The sequence below is a fragment of the Heterocephalus glaber genome, unplaced genomic scaffold (genome assembly GCF_053883595.1).
Source record: "Heterocephalus glaber isolate CG9 unplaced genomic scaffold, H.glaber_assembly_v1.0 deba00001532, whole genome shotgun sequence".
NCBI classification, from domain to species: domain Eukaryota; kingdom Metazoa; phylum Chordata; class Mammalia; order Rodentia; family Bathyergidae; genus Heterocephalus; species Heterocephalus glaber.
This window is the reverse complement of record NW_028258330.1, coordinates 2,406,868-2,426,458: the sequence shown is the minus strand read 5'-3', so window position 1 is coordinate 2,426,458 and position 19,591 is coordinate 2,406,868. Positions and strand designations below refer to the sequence as shown.

The 19,591-nt window shown below is 49.7% G+C and overlaps 1 protein-coding gene across 1 annotated transcript; it reads left to right on the top strand.

Moving 5' to 3' along the window:
* Nucleotides 1–1,814: 1,814 nt before the first annotated feature.
* Nucleotides 1,815–9,530, top strand: Pax1 (paired box 1). The gene is made up of 5 exons (XM_004840904.3): nucleotides 1,815–2,115; nucleotides 2,451–3,080; nucleotides 4,452–4,594; nucleotides 4,959–5,184; nucleotides 9,341–9,530. The coding sequence occupies exons 1-5, from the start codon at nucleotides 1,839–1,841 to the stop codon at nucleotides 9,430–9,432; spliced, it is 1,368 nt and encodes a 455-aa protein (XP_004840961.1). The 5' UTR covers nucleotides 1,815–1,838; the 3' UTR covers nucleotides 9,433–9,530.
* Nucleotides 9,531–19,591: the final 10,061 nt, after the last annotated feature.

Below are 19,591 nucleotides of genomic sequence, written 5' to 3'. Positions count from 1 at the left end.
TCTCCAGGGCCCTGCTCGCAACTCTCAGAGACCCCACGGTGTAGAATCCTCCTTTCTCGGTCCCTTGACTGACTTGAAAGTAGGGCACCTCCAAGCCACAGGCTGAATGATTCCAAAACACTGGGAGAGAGCCAGAGCGGAGGACAATCCTGCCCCCCAGGGCCTGGGTCCCTCGTGGTGCAGAGTGTGTTGCCCTTTCCAAATAGTCCCCTGGGTCTCTGCCCAGAGCTGGATAGGCCAGGCCTTTCAAGGAGCCCGGCACTCTCCTTAGGTGCTGACCCCAACCCTCTTCCCTGTCCCCAGACCTCTCGGAGGCTCCCAGAACACTGGATTCTGCATCCTGCAGAGGTCCCAGCTCCAGCCTACAAGGCCTTGTTCAGTTTCCCCAAAGAGCCCAGGATGATGGTACAGGCCCTGCTAACCAGTACGTTCCGGGAGGCTGATAGGAGCCAGCCTTGCTCTCCAGCAGCCATGCAAAGGGAAGGGTCAGGGCTTCCTCCAGCTGCCTGGCCACGTGGGTGGGGTTCCTGTAGGCCTGAGGTGGTGGAGCCCACCTAGAGGAATGCATTCCTTTGAAGAGGAGTGTTTTGCCTTCTGAGGAGAGCTGTGAGTCCCAAGGGGCCTGGCACCCACCAAGCTGTCCTAGGCTTTATCTGGGCCATCGTCCTCATTCTCCTGCACATTGGCCAGGGCCTCCGAAGCCTCCTTGGTCCTTTCAGGCTCAAATCACCAAGATTTCCTCCTTCCCTTGCCCTGTGGCCCACTCTGAGTGACTCTGGGAATCTGGCAGTCTGGGAAGCACTGAACTGTATACTGAAGGCAAGTAGAAAAGAGTTGGTGTCTAATGCCAGGGCCAAAGGATTCAGTGCTGTACACCAACCGTGCCCTTGAAAGCAGGGGAGAGGACTCTTCTGTGTTAGCAGAAACGCCTGGGGCCCCAGGTGCTGGGGGAGACGGAGGCTGAGTGGCCCAGTATGGAAGGGTGGCCTTGGCCTCCAGTGGGAGCCACTCTTGCAGTCTCTTGCAGATCCTAGGGCTCCTTGAAGTCCAAGGACAGCAGGGCGCTGGGGTTCAGAGACAGCAGGTTGGAGTGATCGTCCCACCTGCATCCTGGGTCACCTCCTGAGAGGAATGAGCTCTGGTGGGTGGGCCAGGCTGCAGGAGACAGAATCGGGAGGCACCTCCCAGGGAGGTGAAATGACCCCACCACTCCAGGGAGGAGGTGGCCCGGCTGTCCTGGAAGCAGGACTGGGGAGATGGCCGGAAATGGGGTTCCCTGCACCAGGTGCACACTGTCTTGCTTCATCTTGGCCCTGGCACAGAGGAACTGGAGTCTTGACCCTTCTCTTACCTTGTTCCTGCTGGGGAGGGGAAGTTGAGGCAGGCACACCCTAACCCTAAGATCAACTGTCATCTCCTGATGGCTTATTAATAATGGTGGCAGAAGTGGAAATAAAACTAAAACCAAAACTAGAATTAGTGTTAGGAGTAAGTGCTGTATAATCAATTTGAAATGACTTCCCCATCATTCCCAAAGCCCGAGGCAGGAGGGGCCCAAGGACCGTCCCAGGCCTAGCTGGGTTGGGGACAGTTGTGTTCCGTGGAGTGTGTGGTGGGGGTGGGGGTGGAGGTGGAGGGGGTGGAGAAAGCGGTGGGGAGGAAGACACCGGGGAGGGTAGAGTTAGGGGCGGGGAGGGGGCGCCTCGGCACAGTGACGGGAACCAATGAGCTGCCAATTCGCGCGTCTGCGGCGTGACCGCAGAGATTGACGTGGAGGACACGTCAAATTGATTCCCGCACGGGGCAGCTTCCCGGTCAGACGAATTTCTCCCAATCGGATGAAGTTCACCCTGGGCCTGGGGTCGCGAGCGTGGAGAGTGTCTTGGGCCCGGGCGGCGGCGGCAGCAGCAGCGGGCTCCCGGGCGGGCAGCGGCGCGCTGGGCGGTGGCGCAGTGCGCCTCTCCAGCCCCCGGCCCCTGCGGCGCGGCTCTCGCCTCGCGCGCGCGCTCCCTCTATGCCTCTCCGGCGGCGGCGGTGGCGCAGCTCTCCCGGATCGCGCAGGGCCCAGCCCCCGCCGCCCCGGCGCCAGGCAGCCGGCCGGCCCGCGCGCCATGGGTAAGGGCGAGGGGCGGGCAGGCGCGGGCGGGCTGAGAATACACTTTCCCGGGCGATGGAGCCCCAGGTCTCGGATAATTCGCATTCTCCGCGCGTCCTCAGACCTGGCGGGCAATTCCTCAAGTTAGGGAAGGGGTAGCCCGAAGAGGTCGAGCAAAGGTCGCGAAAGGGCGCGGAGGGCAGGAGCGCCCAGTGCTCTCGTCCGCGGTCGCACTCTCGGAGCGAGACCCAGGAGGTTCGCCCTGCACTCGGCGGTCCGGGGTCTCCTGTCCGCCGCCTGTGGCTAACCCGCGGTGTTTTCTTCTCCCTGCCTGGCTCTGGTCGGGGCGTCGCAGAGCAGACGTATGGAGAAGTGAACCAGCTGGGCGGTGTGTTCGTGAACGGCCGCCCCCTACCCAACGCCATCCGCCTGCGCATCGTGGAGCTGGCGCAGCTGGGCATCCGACCCTGTGACATCAGCCGGCAGCTGCGCGTCTCCCACGGCTGCGTGAGCAAGATCCTGGCTCGCTACAACGAGACCGGCTCCATCCTGCCTGGGGCCATCGGAGGCAGTAAGCCTAGAGTCACCACTCCCAACGTGGTCAAACACATCCGGGACTACAAGCAGGGGGACCCTGGCATCTTTGCTTGGGAGATCCGTGACCGGCTGCTAGCCGACGGCGTCTGCGACAAGTACAACGTGCCCTCTGTGAGCTCCATCAGCCGCATCCTGCGCAACAAGATCGGCAGTCTGACCCAGCCCGGGCCCTACGAGCCCAGCAAGCAGCCACCTCCCCAGCCCGCGCTGCCCTACAACCCCATCTACCAGTACCCCTACCCCAGTCCCGTGTCCCCCACGGGGGCCAAGATGGGCGGCCACCCTGGGGTCCCCGGCTCGGCGGGCCACGTCAGCATCCCGCGGTCGTGGCCCTCGGCGCACTCGGTCAGCAACATCCTGGGCATCCGGACGCTGATGGAGCAAACAGGTCAGTCCACCACCCTCGCCCTGCGCGAGGGACCGCTCTGCCCGCCGCCTGGACTGCTTCTGGGACTGGAAAGAGCTCGGGGCTGCCTGGGTGGCTGGGGGGCTGGAACTTTCTGTGGGAGCCCTCGGACATCTTGAACTTTTTATGGCAAATATGGAAAATATTTCCCAAACGGAAGAGCCCTTGTCAACCGCGAATTCGGAGGCTTGAAATCTTGCTTTTCCAATCTTGCAAAAAGAATGCAAACTCTTGTCACCAACTCTAAGCCAAACAAATTGCCTAGGTCATTCTGAGACCCTGTCTTTAGCTTTCGGGATCCCTTGCTGTTCCCCAAGGATTCTGTCTCCCCCTTTGGCCCAGAGAAAGGGACCTAGCTTGTGGTGTGGCCTAGATCTCTAGCTGCTCTGCAGCCTTGTAGGTTCTGGAGCTGGATTTGTGGGTGCTGGCACCCCTAGGCTGCAGCCACCATCATAAATACTCACTCTTCACCTGCGATTAAAACTCCACCAACTGCCGGTCATCTCTGGAGGAGGTCATCTCCTGTGGTGGAGGGGAAAGAGATAAGTTTGAGGCAACTTTGGTGTTGGCTCCGGAGGGACATGTGGGCCTAAACCAGGTCTCTTCAACTAGGCTCGGGGGTGGCATTTGTTCTCTTATAGGTGACTTGTAGGAGAATAAGAATCGAATTCACCTTAGCCTAGGGGGAAAGGTAGGGGACAGAGGGAAAGAAACTGCAGAGCCCCTAGTGAGTGAGGTGAGCCTCTGAGGCCCAGCACTGCTTCTCCTAGTAGCTCTAACCAGTCTTGACCTGGTGGCCTGGTAGGTAGGGGTGGCTCCCTCAGGCCTGCCCAAATATCTGGAGCTTTCTCTGGTTCCCTGTGAGCACACTTCAGCCAGGAGCCACTGGGTGTCTGGGTAGGCAGGATAATTGTCTTATAGTTCAGGGTAAAATTGTCCCCTCCATATGCTTCCTGAGACGTTGAAAAATATACATTATTTTGTTAATTTGAACTTAGACTCTTCTGGATGCCGCTTCTGCTTGGTGGGGTTGTGGCCCCGTGCCCAGAGCACTTCGCGGGGCTGGCCGAGTGGGCACTGTTTCGTGGGAAGCGGGTCTCAGGCTGAAGGGAGCAAAGAGCAGGCCCTGAGCCTTCCTTTCCATTGCCCTGCTTGGAGGGAAAGCAGTGCCACTTCCAGCTTCATCTCCCACTGCCCAGGGACCATTTGTTCTCCCCAAGGGTTTGAGAGTCCACTCGGCTCTCTGGTACTCACGCTGGATGCCAGCCAGGTGGTTTCGGGGGAGGGTACCCATCCAGGCTGGAGGGCTGCACTCCAGAGGTGCCTGGCTTCTGACCCACCTTGTCTCCCCAGGCGCCCTGGCTGGGAGCGAAGGCGCTGCCTACTCCCCCAAGATGGAAGAGTGGGCCGGGGTGAACCGCACTCCCTTCCCTGCCACTCCTATGGTGAATGGGCTCGAGAAGCCAGCCTTGGAGGCGGACATTAAATACACCCAGGTAACCTGGAGGCGGGAGACAGGTGACCTCCACCAGGGGAGAAGGGAGAGGAAGGACTGAGAGGTCTCCTGGAGAGCTCTCGATTTTCTGTCCTTTCCGGGTTTGGAGAGGCCGCTTTCTGGAGACATCTTTTCTAATAAAGCCGGACTTCTGGATCGAAGATGCTCCTGGACCCCAAACTCCGATGGTGTACATATACCATGACTTCTGCGCTTTTTATTACCTTTAATAACATTTGAGTGGATTGAAAAAATTACTTTGACGCAGAGCCCTCACTAGGAGAATGAAGGCTCAGGCCTTGCACACGATTGACGGGGCGGCAGGGGAGGCTGTGTCGGGGCCTGACCGTGCCTCTCCTCCGCAGTCGGCCTCTGGGCTCTCCGCCGCCGTGGGCGGCTTCCTCCCAGCCTGCGCCTACCCGGCCTCCAACCAGCCCGGCGTGTACAGCGCTCCGGGAGGAGGCTACCTCGCCCCAGGCCCGCCTTGGCCACCCGCGCAGGGACCCCCGCTGGCGTCGCCCGGGGCTGGCGTCTCACTGCACGGTGGGGAGCTCGGTGCAGCGGTGACCTTCAAGCATCCCAGCCGAGAAGGTGAGGGGCGCAGGCAGGAAGGACAGACTGGGGCGCGGGGATGTTGGAGGGCAGAAGAAGGGCGCGGGGAGCCTGAGAAAAAGAAGGAAGCGAGGGAGAGGGAGGAAGACTGGGCTGTGCGCTAAGCATAAACTCTTCCCAAGTGTAAGTCTGCAGCTCTTGGGAACACCGTTCCAGTCTAACAGGTGTCCCTACTAGGGCACCCGAAGAAGTCATCCTGGAAAACAGGACTCCTGGGCTCGGTCCTGGTTTCTGCCTTGGCCACGTTAGTGCCCTTTCTCTGCCCTCAGTTCTGGTATCTCTGGAAGGATCTAGAAGACAATGTCCACACTCATTTCTGTGGTCGGAGAAGCGTTGCTTTCCGTGGAGCTGCCTTGGCTCTTGAACAGTAAGGGTGGGGTAGGACCTTCATCTGAATCCACACCTGTACCCTTTCCCAGTGGTAGCTGCTCCTCCTTTTCTTCTAGGCTTTTTTCCCCTTATAAATCAGATCCTAGTGTGCCCCTCAGATTATTTTTCTTAAACGTATTGGAAAGGAAAGGCCGAGGATTTAGCTCAGTGGCACCGTGCCTGCCTCTCAAGTGCAAGGTCCTGAGTTTGATCCCCAGAACTGGAAAAAAGAAAAAAAAATTAAACATACTGGAAAGGAGAGTGTTTCAGTCACGTATCGCCAATTCTAGACTCTCTTGCATGCTGTAGTTTGGGGTTCTTTCTGAAGGCAGTGTGACTAGGACTTCTGCTTTACTTCTTCTCCCTTCTCCTGTGCTCCTTCTTCCTCAAATCTGTTCCCCAATAAACCCACCAGGGGATTTTAGGGATTTAATGGATGCTTAGCAGTGAGAGGGGCATCCGTTTACACTGCCCACTGGGTTCTGGTTTTCCCCTTATTTCAGAAAAAATTCACTTGCCTTTGAATCTCCAAATGCGTGGCTGGATTTGCTAATTTTGAAGCTTCCTACCACCAGGAATTTTCAATTTCTTAGCTCTGGGACAGAAAGGTGGGTGGGTGTCACCTCAAGAGGTTCCAGTCCCAGCAAAGAGGACTGGCAGGGAACATGTAAGGGCATCCTGGGCTAGTGGGTTTCTGGATCATAGCAGAGTCTTTCTAGGGTACCTGCCTGGCACCTGGCGTGGTGGTGGCAGGTGTCGAGGGCAGGCAGGTGACAAGAAGAGCTTCCTTCCTTTTTCCTAGGAAACACATATCCTGGGATATTAAGGTAGTGCTCCTTTACCCAATTAGAGACAAATCCAAGAAAAGAAAGTTAACGAAAACTGAGAATTAGAACCCCTTTAAAACTTGATTTAAAAAGCAGGGTAATGCCACTTGCTCCTTTAGAGAAAAATCCAAGTAGAAGAAATTTTAAAATGGAGGCTGAGAGCTCTCATTAGCCTCACACAGCTTGGGGTCTTATCCTTGACCTCCCCTTTACCCCTCCACACCCAGGGCGGTCTGCTGAATTCAAAATTGAAATGGGATTTGCCTCACTGCAGAAATCACTTAATTGAACAAGTTCTTTTGAACTCAAAGAATTTATCCACAAATTTAAATCATTTCTCCTGGATTGATCCCAAAGAGAAGAAATTCTTAGAAAAAGGAAGGGCCCCACTGTCTTCCTAGGGATGCAGACATTTCCAAATTAGCCACTTGGTCCTGGGGCATTTCAAATCCTACATTAGAAACAAATCAGGAAGTGTAGATGAGATGCAAAGGTAAAAGGTCAGTTCCTAAATCAGAATGGGTTCTAGTTAATTCAGAAGGGGATGCTACTTTACCATTGTTTTTTTTTTTTTTTTTTTTTTTTTGCGACTTTAACTTTTGGGTTTATTGGTGGTTGGTTTTCTTTAGTGAATACAGAAGCTTCCCTTTCCTAAATCCAGAGCTGTTGAATAGTGCTGAATTCAAGTCCCCTTTATGGTCAGATCTGCCCACTGTTAGGCAACATCCCACCCATTTTCAAAATCCAGAGCCATAATTGGCCACACTGGTTATAAATTAATATTTTAATGTCTGCTCTTGACAGTTATTTAAAAGGTTCAGGTAATGGATCATGGAATAACTGAGGCCCATCATTAATACCAAAATTTCAAGTTGGCATGCAAGTGTTTGTGTTTGAGGAACATAAAAAACAAATCACTCATTATGTATCTACTTTCACAGCATGAGAATTATATACTCAGTTGGGTTATGAATTTTTACTCTTCTTACGGGCAGAAAAACTGCAAAGACCTTCCTTGCCTGGAACTAGTTTTTAAAAAGACAAAGCAAAGGAATACAAATTGTTACAATTTATTTTTAAACAGTTCTTAAAAATTAATATATTTAAATAAATCTACCCCATAAGTTAGGTTGCTATCATTACTTGTTATAAAGTTCATCACAGTAGGAATGGCATTTCCTAAGTTTCTTTTCAGTAAAAAATACTTTCGATCATCTAATGTATACATACAGCACAAACAATGATATCTATCCACCTAGCTGTGCATCCTTTAAATTAGAGGAACATCTAACAGTTTCTTCAAGGAAAGCCTAATTGAATGTCAAATTAAACATCACAACTGATTAATTTTTTCTTGGTAAAAGGTGAGGAGTCAGCTCACCTTCCGCATCCTCAGAAAAAAGTAGAGAGACAAGAAAGTCCACTTCTATCCAGATGTTTTTCCATGGTCAGGATAAATGCCCCCGCCCCAAAGTGACAGCTGCAATTTACCTCCTGCTTTCAGAACCCTCAATGAAAGATTTGGAAATCAAATCTGTAAGATGTTGAATATGCACAGAGAAACTGCCTTATTTACATTTGTTAAAGGTATTTGCAACTTTGTTCCTGGTAACTCTGCTGGGGGACTAGTTCTTAGGGGATCTTAAACATGAGTTTTGTCAGAAATCACTGGGGCGCTAGCATTCCAGAGTCCCAGGACCCCACTGCCAGTTTGGGGCTCATTTGACCCAGCCCTGGGCTGCTTTTGGTCCACAGCCATCCCAGCCCCCACGGTTTAAAAAACATCCTGCCCCAGTTTAGTGAACTGCAGAACCCCAAGGCTGAGGCTCCTGAGGCCAAAGACACTCACCCAGGGTCCCTTAGGAGGGAGAAGGGGTGGACTTCTCTGCCTTATTTTTAACCACTGCTTATTTCTCACTTATCTCTGAGGGAACCCAGCTGGGCTGAGAAACACCCCCTCCTCCATTTTCTGATCAGGTCCACACTTTGAAGTGTGTGTGCGCGATGGAAAGAAAAAGTCTTTCTGTGTCCTTGGTTGGCCAGTCACACTGTTTAGGAAGGAGAGCAGAGAGGCAGCCAAGGGCCAGGGGTAGGGTCGCTCTGTCCTGAAAATGTCCTAAGGTTTCTTCAAAAATCTATGCGAATCCAGATGTGCGCGTGTGTTTTCCCCGCAGCTCCTGCAGTCACAGCAAGCTGGCCTGGGGCTGGAAGGAGGACAGCTGCAGGGGAAAATGCGGAGCTCCCACTCACCCCAACGGAGGGGCCCCAGGCTCGCCCTTTAGTGCAGCACTTTTTTGGGGAAAGACAGAGAATTGAAAACAGGCCCTTTCGGGTATAAACAGCGTGTGCTCCCGGTGCAGGAGAAGCGGAGTTGCCTTGGTCTGTAGCGGGAAAGAGGGTTGAGAAATCCTGGCGTCACTTTCTGGCTTCCAGTAGCACAACTTGGGCCCCTTCCCGAAACCCCAAATAACAGAGTAGCAGGCAGAACACCGCCTGACCTGGCAAAGCCCCGTCGCTTAATCCGACGCCCAAAGGGCCGGGATGAGGTAGTGAGCCCGTCTGGGGGGGTCCCTGACCTCCGGGAACCACGAAGACTGCTGTTTGCTACAGCGGTTCTCAGCGACCCTTTCTTAGGAGCGTCCGAGCCGGGCTAGGTTCCCCGCCAATCCGAACCCTCGGCCCCAGCCCGCACCTCCTGTACCCGCGGTGGTGACTGGCCCAGGGGTCCTGGGGGCGGCGCCGGCGTTCACCACCCTAGCTAGGCTCCAGCGGCCCCGCGGAGACGCAGGTGCCACCTCTCCTGCGAGGCTCCCGGGAAGGGGAGGTGGTGCCGCGGGCCTGGAGCGCGCGGTCCCCGAGCCTCGCACCGCGCTCTGGGGTTTATTGCCGGTGCCGCCTGGCGGTGACCAATGACGCCCGCCCTGTGCTCCCTCCAGCAGGCCCCGACCGGAAGCCCTCTAGCCCCAGCGGCAAGGCTGCGGACTCCCTGGGTAGCTTGCACGGACTGTCACTCCCGGCCACCTCCTCCTAGGGCCGCTTGCCCTTGTCTTGGGTGGAATGCGGAGCGGACGGGCCGAGGACCCGAGCACCGGAGGACCCGTGGACAAGAGGACCCGCGGACCTGAGCACCCGAGGACCCATGGAGTCGCACAAGGAGGAGTGGGCGAGGCAGATAGCGCCCTCCCAGGGGCCTGCTCAGCCCCATGGCCACACGTCTTCCTTGGTGCGGTTCCTTAGCTTCCTGAACTTCGGCTGCAGACTGTTGGGCCCTGACATAGTCCTTCCTCAGACATGGTCTCCCTGCTCTGCCAGCCTCAAGTTCCCCTTTGTCTTCCTTTATTCTTTTTTCACCCTCATCCCCACCAGTTTCCTTTTTCTTCTTTGCTCCGTTTGTCTCATCCTCCCTTCTTTTCCTCCCCTCCTTCTTTGGCCCTTTCCACTTCTCTCTCCTCTCTCTGCCCCTTCCTCCTCTCCCCATCCCTCCGGGTGGCAGAAGCCTTATCTCACTTTCAAAGCCTGACCTTGGTTTCCCAGATCCGGCTCCCCCAATCCCGGAAAGCACAGCTCACTCTCCAGACAGCCCCTTCTGTGCCCCCCTCCCCCAGATCCCCCAGCTGTAAGGGGAACAGCAGAACCCAGAGTCAGACAGAGAAACCACAGCCTTTATCTTATATTTTTATAATGACAAACACAACCTTGGTGAACTGTCTTCTCCCTTTGGTGAGCTGTCGGGAAATCTGTATTTTCTCAGTGCCTGGGCTGGGCTTCTTTTTGCTTCTGAGCTAATGTCACCCCCTGTAAGATGGGGTGTGCATCAGGGACACTGGGCTGCTGGCATTTGCAGTAACTAGAAGACTGGGGTCCTGGGCACCCTCCCTCCTCCACGCCAACACTGGGAATCTGACAGTTGGTAAGCACATCAGCATGACTTAGGGTGCAGCACAGGTGTTAATTTAGACCACACATCCCTTCTGGGTACCAAGGTTCATTTGGAGCTTTTGGTTTGTAAGGGATAGCAGGTTAAAACACCAGAAAATGTCTCTTAGACCCAGACACACAGGCTGATCAACTATGTCAAGTTTAGCAGCAGTGTCCGTGGGACCTCAAGTATAAGGCAATTTTGTAGTCACAAAAATATGGCTGGTGAGACTTGGAAGTCACCTGGCTGCCTTTGAATAAAGGAAAGCATCTGAAACTGGAGTGGTGAGGGTGAGGGAGTCTGTCAGTGTCCTGGTGTGTCCTTACAGGAAGCTTTCCTGTCCTTTGGTTTTCCCATGAGCCCTTGCAGCCCAGGTTGGGCAGCAGGTTAAGAGAAAAGGAAAGGGATTGGCATTTGTGATGAGATGGGCAGCTTGGTGTGCCCAGCAGCTCTTTCTTCTCTTCCCAGTTTAGCCCTGGGGACTGAGGTTGAGAGATAATATTCAGGAATCCTCCTAAAATGAAGTTAATTCTTATAGGAACAAAGTGAGCCAAAGGCAGTGGGTGACAGTGGAGAGCTTTCCCAGAACGGAAAACTCTCAGGTTACTGAATAATTTAGGGGTTTTTAACTACAAAGGAGTTCCTGGGTGACAGATTTCTTTGCATGTTTTGGCTTTCTGAAACTGATGGAAGAGATTTCAGATGGACCAATGGATGTTACTGCTTGCAAGTGAGTTTTGGAGCCATCCAGAGAATCCGTGGGATGTAGTTCCCACCATACCTCTGTGCAACTGAAGGCACCAGTTATAAAACAGATTGTTTTGTCAGAAAGATTTTCTCTTCTGGTTTTCAGTCTCTTGTTTTATAAAAAAAATGTTCCATGTCATAGATAGGAACTGTGAGATTTGTTTCCTTTCTAGACCATGCACATAGCCGGATATGAATTATAGGGCTTGGGTATGGAACCTGGATGTCATCATCTCATCTGAGAGTCAAGGTGGGGATATGGCAGCCTTCTGTGTGCCAGCACACCCTGCACAGAAGCTGGCCACAGTGACTACAGGAGTAAAGTGGACAAGTTCCTGTGCTCCCAGCTTGTTCTGTCTACTTAGGTGACTTGGACATATTTCAGCATGCTTGTGGACTTTCATATGTCTCTCCTTGCTGGTTGCGAAGCACCAGCTGGCTTAGGCCAGGAAGAAGCATCACAGCCCTTGCTGGAGGAGTGGGGAGTATTTATACCACCAGCTCTATCTTAGAGTTGTCTGGCCACTTCCCAATTCCGTGTTTGGGCTTTGAGGGTTAAGGGGGAAATTCAGACCTGAGAAATGCAGCCCAGGGTAGCGAAGGTGCCTATGTTTCAAGTGCCACCTGCAATGGGAGGTGCTTTCCAGGTCTGTCCCCTGTTGTTCCCATGTCCATGGCTACAAGTGAGACTTTCATTTGTGTGGCTCTGAGGATAGGTGGCTGTGAGCCACGTGAGATCCAGAGGGCCATGGAGAGTCCCAGCAAGCCTGGCTGAAATTCTGGCTCCATTGCCTGTGAAGGAGGACTGTGGCCTGCCTGAGCCTCCATGTCCCATCTGCAGCATGCACCCAGCAGTGACCTGGTTTGCAGGGAGCCTGGTGCTGGTGCTGCTTCCACTCTCTAGAACTGCTTTGGTGTAGCTGGGGTGTGGCTCAGTGCTATAGTGCTTGCTTAGCACAAGTGAGACCCTGGGACCCTACCCCAGCACCACACACACACACACACACACACACACACACACACACACACAGTACAGGGGTTAGAAGAATCATTTCTTTCTTCTTTTTCTTTTTGGTACTGGGGATCAAACTCCAGACCTTGTGCTTGCGAGGCAGGCAGGAGAACCACTGAGCTAAATCCCTGGCCCTAGGGGAATCATTTCTAAGGTTGCTGAGGGACCCAGCATTTACATATGTTTTAAAAGCTCCCATTGAATGATAGTGTCATGTATGTGGATGAGCATAGGCACTGCAGATTCATCCTGACATTGTCTGGCACTCTGTCAAATTTGAGAATCATTCCTCCAAGGCTGTTTGTCTTTGCATTAGCACCTGTCTTTTATTTTTAAATTTAAGAGTAATTTTAAAAAATAGAGAGAAACATTCAAGAGAAAATTAACCAAAGAAAGTCACTCTGATAGCTGTTTGATGGTTTGAAGAGAGTAAGAGTAATCTGTGTCCATCACTAAAAACTCAAGCAGCATTGAGGCATCAAAATGGAAAGTGAAAGTTTCCTCCTACTGTGCTGTCTGTCCTAAAGGTGAATGCAACAGTGGTCTGTTGTGAGCCCTTCTGGCAGAGCACAAGCATGCAGCATAAGCTATGTGCTGTTTCAAGTGCACACCACAGGGCTGCTTGGGGAACATGGGTGTGGCCTGCACATTGGGCCTCTGCAGGTCATAGCTCAGGCCCCACCGCATTCACTTTCTTCTCTTGAATGGATGCATAGCAACAAGGCTCTACTAACAACACTGTTTGCAAAGAGGCCATCTCCGTGCTCCAAATGAATAAAGGTTGGATTTTGTTGTCTTCCTTGTTGGAGGAAGCACTTAGAATGCATTGTAATAACTTCCCTGGGAAAGGTGGCTGCTCTTTGGCAAGGAGGAGGGAAAGCAAAACAAAGAAAGGAGCCTAGAGGGACAAGAGGCACAGGGCTCTGTCCTTCTTAAGGGCATCGTGAACTTTTCTTTCTTTTTCTTTATTTCTTTTTAGCAGTACTGGGCATCAACCCAGGGCCTTCACTCTGAGCTACATACCAAGCCCTTTTTATTTTTATTTTGAGACAGGATCTTGCTAAGTTGTTTAGGCTGGCTTTGAGCTTGCAGTCTTGTGCCTCAGCCTCTTGAGTAGCTGAGATTAGAGGGTAATGCCATCATACCTGCCTCTCCTGACCTTTGCTACAGATCACTGAAGATTGGAAGCTACAAGAGGCTGGGGAAGGCAGTTTTCCTGTCTTTGAACTAGGAGAGAGGTGAGGGCAGAGGAATGAAGAGGAACATTGGAGAACTGTGGATACAGTTGATTTGAAATGTGCAATATTGGCAAAGCATTCCTTTTACCACCCCAGATTCACGGAAATCCCTGTGGAATTAACCTCCTGACAGGTGACCCATTCCCTGACAGCTGTGTTTCCCGGCTTGCTTGTCTCTGGTCTCCCCCAGTAAGGAGATCGGGATTTGTTTAATTGAGCTGTGGTCCTGGCAAAGCACAGTGCACATTTCTGTCATCAGCTTCCCTTGCTTGAATTACCCTGCCTGGCTTTCCTTTTAGAAGAAACTCTACCTGCTCTGCATTATGCCAGAGGATGCGAATGGAGGCTCTGGCTAGAATGTGCCTAAGGAGCTCAGTGGCTCACGTAATGAGAAACATTTGATTCTTTTCTTGTAATGGGCAAGAATTATGCACAAAATGGTATTTGGGCTTCACCTTGACCTTTCTGTCTGAACTATACCCTCCCTCACTCAAGAAATGTCCTGTGGCTGAGAGATTTCTGGCCAACTTTTGTAATTCAACTTAAAATCTTTCCCCTCTGTTTTTGGAATTTTTTTTCTTTTTTAAGGGCAGAACATGGAGGAATCCCACTGTCTTCTTTTTCAAGGCTATAAAATGAGAACCACGCGTTTAGCCCCAGTCCAACTTGGGAATTCTAAACAGTTGGAACAATTATAGTCAATTGAGTCTGGTCCCTCTTTTGGAGTTGAAACCAGTTGAAACCCCTGTTTCATTGTAAGGAGTTTTGCTTCAGGAGATGTAGCCTGTGATTCTCATTGAGTCACACATCTGTTTCTGTGGCAGCCAAATCCAAAAGTGGAATCCCAATGACAGTTTTCACGGGTGATAGAATTTCGACTGTATTACAATTTAACCACCTGGCTTGCCTATACTCTCCCTTTTTCTTGTGAAGGATGAAATAAGCCGATCAAGTGTTCATTCAGCTATTATATTACATTTCCATCCTGTAACATTTTATTTCCTTTTTTGCTGGTGAGCTATATTGACTCGATGGATCACTTCCAGTGTCTTTTTTTATATCTACTACACGATTTTAAATTTCAAGAGTTTCTGCCCTTCGCTGGTGGGTGTGGCTTAAAGCTTTGTAAGATTTTCTTTTATTCAAAACAACAAACAATAAAAGAAAAATTTTTAGGTAACTAAATGGTTTTGATTTAACAATGAATCTCTTGGATACAAAATAAACAAGGGGTTTGAATGAACTGAAAGAAATTAACTTTTTGGAAAGTAGAATTGGCATCGGAAATTTGTGAAACATAAAGAAAAAAGATAATGGAACAAATGAGTTGTGCTCAAATTCGCTTGAGCCAAAGGCATCGCTGTGGCCACCAGGGGGAGCACATATTGTTCATGAAGATAAAAAAGATAATGCTGAATACAAAGAGATCCATCATCCTTGAAAAGCGATAACTTTTCCAGCTGTGAACATCTTCTTTGACCAGGGCTGGTCTTTTGTGGCTGTAGATATTATTACTATTAGTATTGATAACCAGATGCTTGGACCTGTGGTGAAATAAAGAATCTTCTCAGCTCATCCATCTGGGAATCATCAAATAAATTAGTTTAGATGTCAATAGCAACTCAGAGATAAACTTCACTGCTAACTTTGACTCTAATATATACATAGATTCAATTCTTTGAATGCAGAATGAACAATTTGAGTCTTAAAAGCAACCTGATCTAAACTGCCAGTTTTGAAATTGAAATCAGTTTCATCTATATTGGTAAAAATTTGATATTTTTGATGGATTTTGGCACAAGGCTCTCCAATTTTAAGAAACTTGTCCCCTCTTAGCAATTGCTTGGACATCTATAATCATTTAAAGTCACAATTCAGTATCTTTCTGTAAGGGACAATAGATTACAGCAAACAGCCGGTGAATAAGCATCTCCTCACTTTTCTGTTATTTTAGGAGCAGACCCAGAAAGCTCATGACCAGGAGGGTGAAGAGGTTGTACTGCTCAGATTAAAGAGAAAAAGAGCCTCTCTCACACCTCATGTGTGTTCTTCTGCAGGTATTAGACTAAGACCTCTGAGCGGGGGCACTGGCCCTGCTGGAAGCTATGTGGGACAGAAGAAGGTGACCACAGGGCCTAAAGTTGGCAGAACTGGCCAGGTTCGAGTCTTAGTTTTACCATTCATCAATTGTATCATTTTTGGTAGTTTTAGACAAAATGTTCAGCCTTAGTCTTTTCATCTGCTTAATGGGAATTGTGCCTCCCTCTCTGGGCTGTTGTGAGGATTAAATGTGGGAATACATGTAAAGAATAGGCACTCCCATCGGGTCACCCTCAGCTCTTATTAGCATAGCTACCATTACTGTCATTTGCTTCTTTGTAAACCATACTTACTGGTGACCTAACTTGTGTCACTACTCTGAAGACTGTAAGTGCTATATGTTAGATTTCAGAATGATCCAGAGCCCCTCAGGATGCTAGTCCTGGGACAGTCTGTAGTGTCCCGGCAGCTATGGATCTGTTCCAACAGCCTCAGGACACTGAGCAGACCTAAAGATGATGTGATGATTTTATGGCTAGACCCATGAGGACTGAAGGCCAGCAGGTGGCAACCACTACTGGGTGGAAGTAGACTGTGTGTGGCAGGTCCGCTTAGACCCATTTTATGTAACCATGCTTAGGGTCATGTCAACAGACCCGAAGCTGCTGTTGGGAGTGGTTCAGCCTCAAGTGTTCTGATTAGAGGGAGCCATGTTGGGCTTTGGCTGGGATCTTGCTATCTTCACTGAGTCAATGACTTGTTAAAACCTAGCCACCCTGTCCCTGACACCATCCCTGATGCTGGGGACACTGAGAGATAGCACAGAGCCTTTAGCTCAGTACCTGCAGGAGGAGTTATATATGAAATCTTCCTCTGTGAAAGACTGGATCATACTTTTAGGGCCATCAAGAGAGGAAATACCCAGTCTTTTGCAGTTGCCCATAAATGTCAAAGCCTTAAACACACATGCAAGCATGCACATGCATGCATGCACACACACCCCAAATCTGAGACATCACACAATGTAAAAGGTAGTTGTAGAATTCTATATTATAAAGACATTCAAGCAGGCTGGAGATATAGCTAAGTGGTAGAGCACTTGGTTAGCACATGCCAGGCCCTGGTCAGATCCCTAGCATCCCAAAAGCAAACCAACCAGCTCCTGAAATATTCACAAGCTGCCATGGGGTCTCTGTCCTGCTTTAGCTGTGCTTTCTTGCTCCAGAGTTTGCCCACAAGTGTGTCCCACATGTCTGCAGTCTTATCAGTCATGTGTGAGGCTCGTATTAATGGAATATGGCAGTTTGGTTCTGATTCCAAATTATTTGGAGTTTACTCTCAGCAACCGGATGCTTCAAAAAGTAAATAAAGACATTAGAAGATTTATAAAAGGACTGTCACACATTCTGAAGTGCAAAGTGTAAATGAATTTTTATAGGCATGTGGATTTCATTTCTCAGATAATATGCATGAATTTAAAAAGTAAAAGAAAATGTGCTGGCTACAATGTGTTTTCAGTTCGTATTTAGACTCTGAAAATAATCAAAGGTACCTAGCATAGTCAAAACTGGGGAGGCTTCATCCTATGATGGCAATGTTTTCAGTACTGGGAATTGAACCCAATACCGTCACATTGAGCCATTTTTAAATTTTTTAATTTTGAGACATGGTCTCACTAAGCTTCTATATTGCCCAGGCTGGGCTCAAACTTGTGATCCTTCTGCCTCAGCCTCCCAAGTACTTGGGGTTACAAGTGTGTGCCACCATCCCTGACTTATATTTTTTATTTCGACACAGGGTCTTGCTAAGTTGCACAGGCTAGGTTCAAATTTGCGATCTTCCTGCCTCAGTCATTTGAACCATTGGGTAATGGCTAATATTGCCCCAAAATGGAGTTTTCCTAAAAGAAGTTCCTGGGTGGCACCTGCAGTTGGAATTTCTATATTTAAGTGTATTCCGCGGTTTATGGCCAGACTCATTCCTTCCTGTGTGCACTTCCAGGTTGCTATGCTCAGCACTCTGTCCTCTTACATCTGGGCTCCGCATAGTCCAGGCAAACCATTGAGGTGTCACGATCATATTTATATTGAGGTAGAAAAGGATGGCGTGGGGAAAACATGCAAGGGAAGCAGATTCAGGTCCACATGGAGCAGATTCTGTTAAGAATGTAAAATAACATTTGTATCTGCCTTGTGCTTGTAACCAAAAACTGGTCTAGCAGTTCAGGCAAGGAGGGAGGCAGCGGTTCCTTGTGAATTGTCATGGTAATGCAGCCTTGGAGAACCATCCAGATTACAGACAGTCTCAGAGGAAATTTGGGCTGCGGGAATTTCGTTTCATTTAGTTAGATAAAAATAAATTAGGGAGATATTTTTTGCAAGCTCTAAAGTGGGCGGTGATATTACCAGTTGCTGTAGCAGCGGTAAGGAAAGTAGTGCAGCACAGGCTTCTTCTGAGAGTTTAATGCAAATGAACATAATAAATAGTCTACTTAACTTCCATCTGTTTTTATCAGTGTAGAACCTTTCAACTCATGATTCTCTCAGATGAAAATAAAATTCCCATGCTCTTATGCCCTCATAGCTGTAAAGCATTCAAAATGAGTATTATGGCTTTTAAAGAGGTAATAGATGGCTAATATCCATTAGATATGGGATTGGGGCATTTCCAAATAATCATCAAATTAGATGTGAGTGAGAAGATTGAATATACATGTATATTGTTTTCAATGTTGGGGATCCAACCCAAGGCAAGTGCTCTACAACTGAGCTATACCCCGTCTTTCAACCAATGACTTTTGCAAACTCCTATCCCATCGTCTGCATGCTGGAGGGACCCAGAAACTGAGGTTTGTTTGAAGCTGTATAAGCGGAAGGCAAACTAGTAGACTGAGGAAGTTATTCATATGTACATATATTATTCATATATACAGTTATATTTATATGGATGTGTGTGTCTCTGATTTTGGCTTCAATAATGGAGATAACTTGATTTTTACTTTCTGCCTTGCTGTGGGTATACAGGCAGCTGTGAAACCAGAGAAGTTATACTTAGAGCTCTGAACACATCAGTTTAGCTTTGTTTTTAGTATAATCAAAGCAGAGACTCTACTGCAGAAGCCCAGAACCACCAGCTTTTAAGTGCTATTGGGTGAGGGTGAGGTTTAAGTAGGCACCTAAAATGCTGCTCATGAGCATGCTAACTGGCTGCTTCTGTTTTTGAGACTCATTTGCTGAATCTTTAATGTTTTATGCAAGACTGATTTTTTTTTAAGTTGAAGCTTGGCATTCAATTAAGGACTCAGAAAACAACCTGCTGTTTACACAGAGGAGGGAAAAAATTCCTCATCTTTAGACAAAAACAGAGCAGCTTGGCCTCAGCCCTGAAACCCAGCTGTACAGGCTGAGAGCCATGCAGGAGCTCTGGGTCTTCTACAAGCCCAGGCCCTCTGAAGGGAGTGCAAGGACCTAGGAGCCTGTCCCCACCCTCTTTGTGTTTGCCCGGGGAGGGCCTGTGTTCCTGGGATCTGCGTCAGGGAGGCTGAAAGTGAGGTCTGGGCTCAGCCCTGGTTCAGAAGCCCGGTATGTGGCCTGGGAACTTCTTAATTTCCCCCAAGCCTCAGGTTCTGCCTCTGAAATGGGTCTGTGAGTGCAGCCCCAGGGCTGCTCCAAGGGCTTCCTGTAAGCACCTGGGCCCAGGGCTTTGCAGTTATTGCTTCACTGGAAATAAATTTCTGAGCTCTCTGAAGATTGCAGCTCTCAGGTCTTCACTTTGGATATTGCCCCACTTTGTCTGCAGATCCCTTAGTCTCATAATGTCTGCTCTCCCCCCTCCCCCATCTTAATGGATTTAGTTGAGTCAAAAAGAATTCTATCACAACCTTTTAGCAATTTATTAAGTGAAAAACTCATGAAACAGTTGTGGACTACTTGATGTGATTGAACTAACAGTTCAAAAGTGTTGGTCTGTCAGATTTGCTGCACCAGTCAGCTTTCTGCCACTGAGACAAAATACCTGAGTAGTCAAATTATAAAGAGAAAATGTTAATTTGGCTCACAGTTTTGGAGGTCCCAGTCCATAACTGATTGGTGCTGTTGTTTGGGGTCTGTGGTGGGGCAGGACATCATGGTGGGGCCCCACAACAGGGCAAACCTGCCCATACCACCAGCCAGGGAGTGAGATGGGAAAGAGAAAGAGACCCAGATCCCAGAAGCCCTTGGAGGACAGCCCTGAT